This window comes from Accipiter gentilis, chromosome Z, assembly GCF_929443795.1.
Source record: "Accipiter gentilis chromosome Z, bAccGen1.1, whole genome shotgun sequence".
Taxonomy (NCBI): Eukaryota; Metazoa; Chordata; class Aves; order Accipitriformes; family Accipitridae; genus Astur; species Astur gentilis.
This window is the reverse complement of record NC_064919.1, coordinates 12,471,646-12,481,287: the sequence shown is the minus strand read 5'-3', so window position 1 is coordinate 12,481,287 and position 9,642 is coordinate 12,471,646. Positions and strand designations below refer to the sequence as shown.

The following is a 9,642-nucleotide window of genomic DNA, read 5'->3' as shown; positions in this document are numbered from 1 at the left end:
AGGAAAAATGCAATTTCTGGCCATGGGCCCTGGGCAGGGATGTGTCTTAGAAGAAATGCTTCAGGAGTCTTAATATCTGCACAACATAGCTTGTGGCTACTAACAGCGTTTTCCTAAAAAATGTTTTCATTGCTGGATGCAGAAAATTCAATGACCTGTGTTTCTAAATAGCAAAGCAGGTGCTATGTGATGAGCCTGCGTGTCCTAATCCAGAGGATCTGCAGTGCTGCTTTTGACAGAGTTTTGCGGCATGTACCCTACCTACCTCAAGCCTGCTTCCTATTTTAGAGTTTGTCCATTGCAGCCAGTGGGCTCATCAGCCTGTTCGTATTGTTGCCAGACCTGCAGCACTGAAACAATAAAGATGTTAATGTTCCCAAGCTAGTATTTACTCTGTGAAGAAACCACATACATGGGAATGCCTTAACCCTGTGAGGGTCTCTGTGGAAGAACACTCATAATCACCCCTACTGCACAGAGGGGGAATGAAGACAGTGAGCATACAACACTTACCCTAAAGAGGTAAAAGCTGAAAGCTTATGGAACAGTTCTATAGTGACTGCTCTACTGGCACAGGACTCACAAGTACCTCTTTCTATTATGTGCTTTAACAATACCTGTCCTCTTTAGTTCACCTTTTTTAGAAGTTACTTGTAAGACAACAGCTAAAAGTATCTCAGCAACTAAGCTCCCTGTATTCACTCTACCATCCTTCCTTTAGTAAGAAAGCATTATTAAATGTAGTTCCAGTTGCAATTAAAAATAAACTACAGGTGCTGTGCAATCAAACACATGGCAAAGGAAGCCATATAAATCACATTACATGCAAAGCTAGTGCAGGACACAGGTCTGTGGTTGTATTCACCATTCACCCCTTCTCATGTAGATGTATGTATATTAAAGGGACACTGGAAGGCCAATAATCAAGACATGAATTTAAAAAAAAATGCCCCTAAGCAAACATTTCTGTGGTTTGGGCCTCATTCCATCAGAGCTGAAGGGAATCGCTCTTTTTATGGATGTGCTTTGGCTCGCACACTCTGGGCTGTTCTTTGTTTGCTTGACCCTCTCCTGCTGGAGAGTAAGTAATAAGTCATTCTTCCCTTGTAATGCCAAAACTTTCTAGACCTTTAATTTTCTGGCTTGGGTGCAGTAGCTGTACCAGTTACTGTTGTTTTCAGTTCCTGTAAAACTTTCTCTTGTTTGTAGATACCATTGCAACTTTCAGTATTTCATCAAGAAAAGCAAAGATGGCAAAGTGTTCCAGAGACGATCAAAGAAAAGCTGTGCCATGGCAAACTAGAGTGGAAAGATCTCATGTTTCTCAGCAAATGCTGTATCAAACAAGAAGCAGGCTTTGAATTTGCAGGGGGCACCTTCAGGGATTTTCTGTCAAGACACAAAGTTTCCCCTTGACAGTCCTGAGGGGCAGAACAAAACATGAACATCTCCCACCTCCCTGAGAAGTCTGCATGAAAGGGCATCAGATCAGTTCATTTGGCAATGACCTGGAGGCACACTGGAACCTGGAGCTCTCCCAGCTACAAATGCACCTCGGCGGTGGCAGAGGTAGGCATCCAGCTCTCTCAGTGGGCTTTTGGCATTGCAGCTATATTGTTAGTGGTGTGGTGATGTGCTGGTAAAAACACTGATGGAGGAGTTAGAAAGCCACATTGCCCCTTCTGCTACAATTTAGATGACTTTAGGGGTTGAAACTAATTTCATGCAGTCAGAAGCCTGTTTATGTAATGGGAAAAACTTTTGTCAGCGGCAAGGAAATGCAGCATCAATATACATACAAATGTATATTTATATACATAACTCAGACACTAGCAACACCCATTCTCTCCATGCCTGTGACTATACAGGATTACTTATCTGCCAGCACAAACACACATTAAACAAATATTCCTCAAGCACTTCCCTGCATCTGAGAGTTCGATGCTGGTGAAACCTGTGCTCTTGGTTGGTTTGGTCCAGCTTTTCACCAGCTCCACTTTCTAGGGCGAGCACTACTGGAGTGTCACTCCAGTCCAGAAGTGTCTCTCCAATTACTGCCATGTTCATCTTTACTGGTGGTGGGCTAGGAGACTTCTCCACAGCCCTGTGGGGCTCCAGCAGAGGCCCACTGATGCCATCGTGCTGTTTCCCGTCAGAACCACCACAGCTCACAGTAAGCAAGAGCAGCTATTGCCCTTGCCTTTCCTGTTCATCCAGAACAGCTCCAGACATCTCCATCCTCAGGAAAACTAATTTGTAAGGGTGTAGGCACTCAGTTAGATGTTTATGTGCATTTGCCTGCCCTTCCCGAGAAGAACTGCTAGTACCCAAATGCCTTAGAGGGTATCTCACAGATAAAAAGCCCAACAGAGCAGCTCAGGCTGAGGGCTTGCGAGCACAGAGGTGGAAGGGGTACTATAACATTCTAGAGGGATACCTTCCTCTCTCCAGCTGCTCCCTTACATGGGCAACACTGTGAGAAAACGTGGTTTTAAATCACTGGACTTTCATAAAGTTAGTACTTGACAAAATGTCTGTTTATTTAATTACTTCAGCAACCTTTCTATAAAACTCTGTTCCTCCATAGAAAAAAGAATACTTTTGTTACAAAATTGTCATTGCACTAGACAAAAAAATCTGAAGCCAGCAGAAGCCCTTGGGTATGTAACTACCAACAACCACTTAAAAGCTGGGAAAAATAACATGAGTCTACGAAACCCTGCTGTATCAGATTTTAATCATCTACATTTCTCACTTATGTCAGCACTTGGATGAATCGAAGTCACAGTCTCACAGAGACCCTACGTAGTGTGAGCAAGGCTGCTACAGGTCAGCAGTGCCAAAGCAGGAGCTATTTTTTCGATTCACTGGCATCTCTCAAACAAAACAAAACAAAACAACCTGAAACAAAAGAGATACTTTATTTCAATTTACAATGTTTTAAAACTATATTTTACTAAAAAATGTGAGTTGTGAAAGGGGCGGGGCCTACAGTGCCAAACACAAAATGGATGAGGGATGGTGGAGTTCCACAGGGGAACACAACAAGATACAGGTCCCATGAGCGTCAGAGGCTGAAGCTGGTCTTCCCATGCTACATAGCACAGACTCGACCCCACAGCTGGTGTGCAATGCCTGCCCAAGTTCAGCTCACAGCTCTGTTTATACCTGCAGATTGCTGGGGCACAAGCACTGGCTGTGAGCTTGGGTATAAAAATGGTACAAACATACTACTTGTTTGAAAAAAAGAAAACAAAGAAACAAAACCCAAAGCAGCAGAAAGACTTGTTTCCTTAAAGGGACTGCAGGGAGCTTGGCACAGAAAGCACTGGAACACGATCTTCTAGGTGGATGGGGGTGTACTTTCTACAGTTGCTATGGAAGTGTATAGGATTCAGGGCCTTCTGCAAGGGGAAAGATTCAAGTTGAAGCGCCTGTTCTCAATGGGACAAAGAGAAGATCTGCCTTTTGATGGATACCCAAACAACTAGGCTAGAAAGGTGTCTGCTGGTGCCTGCTTCCCCATGAGCTTTACAAAATGTAAGTCAGGGGTAAACTTCCCAATTTCTGGGAGGAAAAAAAAAATCCCAATGTTTTCATGCAAAACCATGATCCGACCTCTAACCCAAAGGCTGCTTCAGCTGTCCCCACTCCTCCCACTGCATCATTTTTTTGTAGGTAAACACTTTGCTGGGAAAATACATTTTCTCCTGCTCCCCTCACCAGCACACTCGGAGTGACCACGATGCTACAATTGCTCCACACATGCTGCTGGCTTGCAGATGACCTGTCTGGCTACCCCCTCAAATTGACAACTAAACACATCTGGCTGTGACGAACCACAACAAAGGTGGATATTACAAAAAAAAAAAGCACAAAAAGCCGAAGTGGTGCATTCATCTGTTCCCAGATTCTTTCTTTTCCTTTATCTCTTGTGCAAGTCACTCCCCTCCTTAGTCATCTTCTTGTGATACAGTTTCTTTTCCCTGGCCTCTCTCCAACGCTCCCTTCACCAGTAATTGCCCCTTCCCCTAGAAAATGTCTATATTTTCCACCAGTCACTTCACTGTGGACCAAAAAGATGCCTGTCAACCACAGCTTAGCACTGTTTTGCACTTGTCTATGAGGTGTTTCTCAAAAAGCAGGAGAAAGGAAAAATTAAGTTTCACTAAATTTGGCTGCATTTATTGTCCTTACTCCTCCTTGGGCCCAAAGGAGTTTCAGACATTTGTCATGCAGTAGCCACAGTATTCAGATCACAACCGTATGCTCAAAGCCTAAGGCCCTGCTAGGAGATGCTTCTGACATTTCTAGTCTCTGTATCCGTTAGCTTGTACCACACGCTAGCAGACAAGAGTATCAGTGAGACCAGGTAACTCCACTGAAGTCCCACAGCAAGTACTGCCCTGTTCCGCTTTCCACTACCCTTTTGGAGTTATGGAAACCAGGGTAATGTGAGTTTAGCTGGTATCCAATTTAAAGCATCAGAAACTGCAAAGACCATGTCATGGCTGAGGGGAACTTACCAGCACTGCCTTGCTGCAAATCCTAATTTACTTCAGCAACATCTTAAGATCTTGTCTACCTTATTCTTTTCCTTCTTAATCAAGTTTCCTGATTTTTTTTCAAGGGAAGTGAGGAGGGAAGGTTACAGACTTTCAAAAATAAATCTAAAGAAGTTAGGAGACAAAGACTCTCCCTGAGCCAGTCACAGCACTTTTAGAAACTGCAGCTTCAAAATAACAGCAGACCTTCAGTCTTCTCTCAGAAGGAGATCTGTTTAGATAGAAATACCCAGTCTTGACATGAACTCTGTTTTTTTAAAAAGCTCAACATCTACTCAGAAGAACTCTAATTGGTATCAGGCAACTTCCTCTTTAATCAGTTGGATCTCTAATTCTAACTGTGGTAATGCTTCCCTACTCACACAGAAGCTGCAGTCTGCAAAGCAGCCTATGGCAGCCTGAAATTGGAGTGAACAGGGTGGTTCTGCCATTTGCTCCACATTTCATTTGCTGATCTGTTGATTAAAAATCTATTGGTAAAGATTATCTCAAAAGCAAGTATCTGACAACTTTTACTGCCAAACACACTAGAAAGATCAACAGCCATGAGTACTGGTCTTGAGTCATAGACAGTCTGTTTAGAGTGCCATGGAGAAATGCAAAGGCTAGATAAGCAGTGGATCCCATGATTCCAAAAAATACATTCTTAAATGGGATGGCAAGCATCCTAACAGTCTGCAGAGAACCATGATAAAGGCAGATCCAATGACTGGCAGCAGAGGAAGCAATTCCTTTGCAAAATTCCAACCACAAAGGAAGCAATTGCTTTTGGGATGGTGTTCCCAAGCAGCCTGGGACAGTTTGCCTCTTCACTGTACTTTTAAAATATGAACTCTCCCTAGGATTTTTTCTTAGATCAATCATTTATCATGAAGAATAAGCAAAGTTTTGTTGATGTCAGATTGCAAGAGAATGATTGAAATTATATTAACAGGCAGTTTTTTCTCCCTCTCTGGTTTTCCTGCTGCTGGACAGAAAGTTCCAAATTTAAAGTGTATCCATTCACCTTTTCTGCCTTGATTTTGAATCTGAGAGGAGCAGTGCAAAAGAGCAAATGTTACAGCAAGCACATTTGAAATCCTCATCTCTACCTCAGGCTGTACCTTTGAGATACAGTGTATTTCCTAGGAGTTTAACTGATAATTTTTTTTTTTCCCCAACAGAAACGACCCATCACTCCCACTCGCTACAAAGAGGGAAAAAATGTGATCATATGCTCCCACAGGATGTTGAGTCCATTGGGAAAAAGACAAAGGGAAGCAAATGTAACTGATAATGTAGGAGAAAATGAATACAAGATAAAAAGGTAACAAAGTGAAACTCAAAGAATGGTACGTTTATTTAAGGATGTCAAAGGCAGGAAGAGAAAGATTTATATTGGTTTTGAAAGCTGCTTGTTTGCTTGGAAAAACAAGGACTGATTATAGTGATTTCCACTCGGGGATGGCTGAAAAGAAACCTGCTGTTTCTGCAGTTTCAAGACTTGCATCTGTAGCCTGTGATTTCCCAGCAGCTGGTAGCCAGATTTCTACAGCTGTGAGAAAGGTTAAGACTGAAGTGGAGAATTCTCCCAGGTTACTAATTTCTCATTAAAACGCTGGAAATTTTTGCTAGGGCCAGGCAACAGCAAAATCAGCATATAAACTATAAGCTGCAAAAACAATAATAAATTGCAGATAACACACACAAGGACCTGTGATCAGCAGCCTCTAATACGGAGCCTTAAAGATGTAGGTACCTGCAGACTCAGCACATTTCCTGGAAAGAACATAAATGTGTAAGAGCAAGAATGCGGTGTGAAGAGAATGGTTTTAGAAGTCACCCTTAAAAGCTCACTGTAGAAGTCTGAGACTCAAAGGCTTTTGTTAACTTAATCTAATAATCATCTTGCTTCATATTTAAAATCTTCTACACTGCTCAGTTCATTACAGCATACCTGCATAAACCTATCTGCTTCTTCTATTCATATGAACACCAAGATTTGCCTTGTAATCCTTCTTCTATGCACTGCATGTTCCCTGGCTATTGTTTGTGCTGTGTCCATCTTTTGCAGAACACCAGAGCACTGGGAAAATATGTTCCTTGAGGAAGCCTGAGTCTGCCTCTAATCTCCTGTTTACATGTCATCATTCTGGACCAGCAGCTATCAGATAAAAGCTACTTAAGGGAAGTTTGCACTTGCATTGATTTTTTTTTGTGTGTGTGTGTCTTCAATTCAGAGAGTTGAGTTCAGAGAATGTCACTGCTCTTTTCTAGTGAAAAACACTTCCCTGATTCTCTATGACAGCTGCCTTCAGCTGCACTGATTTTCTGATGCTCCTAACAGGTTTTAAGAATTAACAGACTGCAAATGAGTATTGAAAAAAACCATTGCTCTATAATTGTTTAAATCTGTCTGCAGAGAACAGCCTGCAGGCATACTGAAAAAGTTTAGATACCAAGCAGATCTGTGAACACTAGGCTCAACCAAGCCTGCTTTTCCTTGGATTTATATCTTGTGATTGATTTGAATTTCTAACACAACTTGAGCGTTGCTGTTAAATGAGCTCAGCTCTTAGCAGGCACAGGAGACTAATCACATACTAAGCAGCTCAAGATTTGCATTGCTGTTTGCATGCAAGAGACTAAGAGAATTGACTGTGCAATGGATTATTCTTGTATTGCATGTTTCCTAAAGCATGGACAGAGCATTTGTAACATAACTTACTTGTGCAGTGGATTCTCTGGTGCCTGACAAGAAGAGAGGCTGGATTCTAGTCCTTCTCAACTGCCTGCTTTCACCAAACTCACAACACAACTGTTACTCTTGAATGTGCCTATGGGCAAAGACATTATGGGGTATTAAGAGAGATTTTGTAACAGGCTTGTTTCTTTAGAAAACAGTAAAACTGTGAAACAGTTACAGTAAGTAAGGCAGAAGGAACATTCAACTAACACAAGTGAACTTGGACAAACTGATCCCATGCACACAAATGAGGGCAGCAAGGGGCAGTGGAGGGGCAGGTGCTGATGTCTCTCTGGTTACTAGCAATAGGACACAAGGAAATGGAATGAAGCTGCATCAGGGGAAGTTCAGTTGGACATTAGGAAAAGATTCTTCACTGAGAGGGTGGTCAGTCATTGGAACAGGCTCCCCAGGGAAGGCATCAAGCCTGTCAGAGTTCAAGGAGCACCTGGACATCTGCTTTTAGTCATATGGCTTAATTTTAGGTAGTCCTGCAAGGAGCCGGGAGTTGGACTCAATGATTCTTACGGGTTCCTTCCAACCTAAGCTGTCCTATGATTCTAAATCTCGACTTATATGCCACTCACAGTAAAGCATACCTTAACAATGGAAAGGGATATAGAAGTGAAGTTCAGGTGAAGTGCTCCAGGATCTTAGAGACTGCACACCTAAGATTTTCAAAAGGGACTGGAAATCTTAAAAAAGAAAGAAAGAAAAAGCACATGATATCCAGAGAGCAAGGGGCCAGTGTTGTGAAATAATGTCTCTTTTAGGTATTGCAGTTTCTACCACTGTACCAAAGTACTTCAAACAATTTTCACCAGGCCATTATTCCTACAGAGAAGCATATCCTGACTGCAGAGACTTTACCCATACAGAAAGAGCATTTTAGGATGTGACTGAATACAGGAAGCAATTATTCAATACCCAAGGCAGACTTATGTGGAAAACACCTGAGAAGGGAAGTTCCAGGTACCAGATGAAAAGCCTGGAGGAAAATGTATTTCACTATCATACTGATTTACTATCATCTGCTGGGACATGTTTATGGATAGATGCAAAACAGAGTGACATACTATTAAGGTAGTATTCTTGCTTGCTGATACTCTATGAAGTATTCTGGGTTCATCACTGCTGTGATTACAAAATCACTGTCATTTAAGCCTTACTTTGTCGCTCTAAATGCAATCCCTTTCCAATGCATGAACTCTGCCTTTTGTTTTGGAGGGTGAACTTGGGCAAAGCCAGAACTGGTGCTTGCATTAAGTCATGTTATTGGATACAAAATACTTGCTATACCTTGTCAAAGATGGCATGGCTTTTCATTGCAAAACACCCAAACCCAATATATGAAAATGCGTTCAAACAGTCTGGTCTGTTTGAAAAATATGAATCAGTCCTGCTGTAGTAATTATCAGGATGTGGGATGAAAAAACAAACTCCCAGGAGTCCCAGCAGAAAGCAGAACAGATCAACAGGAACCTAAACTAACTCAAACAATCCTATTTAATCTCAAATGCTGTCAGACTGACCAACAGAAAAATCTTTTAAGAAGCAAAAAATAAATAGGATGAAATTGCATCTTCCATCAAGAAAGAGAATTGCCACAAAGGCAATGTGCAGCTGGAAATTCCCATCTACCTTGCTTCACACTGACGTCCTGTGTAGACAAACAGTGCTTAAATAACAGTACTGCTGAAGAGTCTTTGGATACTGCTGTGGCCATACTACGAAACATCCTCAGAGCTACTGCTTTCAATCTCCTTGCGAAAATGCACAATGTATTTATCTCTCTGTTCTCCTCTTTCTCTCGAGTTAAAACAAAAGAGCAGATTCTAAACCAATGTAAAGATATACCACTGCACTAAATTTAGAAAGAACAATGTTAAGCGGCATGGGGTGCGAACCTGCATAATTCCCTAATTTCAAGGGAATTTCATGAATATCTTGGGGCAGAAAGTTGAACTCCTCAGAATATCTGGATGTACACCCGATTTTGAGCCTGTTTCATTGTAATAAAAATGAACATCTGGCAGATTAAAGCCAAGAAGAATAAAGGGAGTAAGGTAGTATTTAACAGAACTGGAAGGAGCCAGATTTTATTTAGCCACAAAACACTCAAATCACTATTCTGAAACATGCTGCAAAATCACGTAATTATAATTTTATTCATCTGCCAGTAAGAGACTGGTATACTGCAAAAATGCAGAACTGCTGTTGAAACACTATTTCCCCACCTCTCAGCAGATATTTACAATTGCTACTCATTTGACATTCCACATTCACCTGGCTCTGTTTTTGTGTGCCTCAATGAATACTCCAGGTTATAGAAAAGGACTGGCCAACTGTACA

General features: G+C 41.7%; 1 protein-coding gene across 1 annotated transcript in view; it reads right to left on the bottom strand.

Annotated features, from left to right (window-relative positions):
* Positions 1-301: 301 nt before the first annotated feature.
* Positions 302-9,642, bottom strand: part of SUSD1 (sushi domain containing 1) — a 69,409-nt gene continuing 60,068 nt past the window's right edge. The window contains exon 16 of the mRNA XM_049796134.1: positions 302-350. Within this exon, the coding sequence (XP_049652091.1) occupies positions 317-350 (34 nt within the window). The 3' untranslated portion in view covers positions 302-316. The remainder of the gene's footprint in view (positions 351-9,642) is intronic.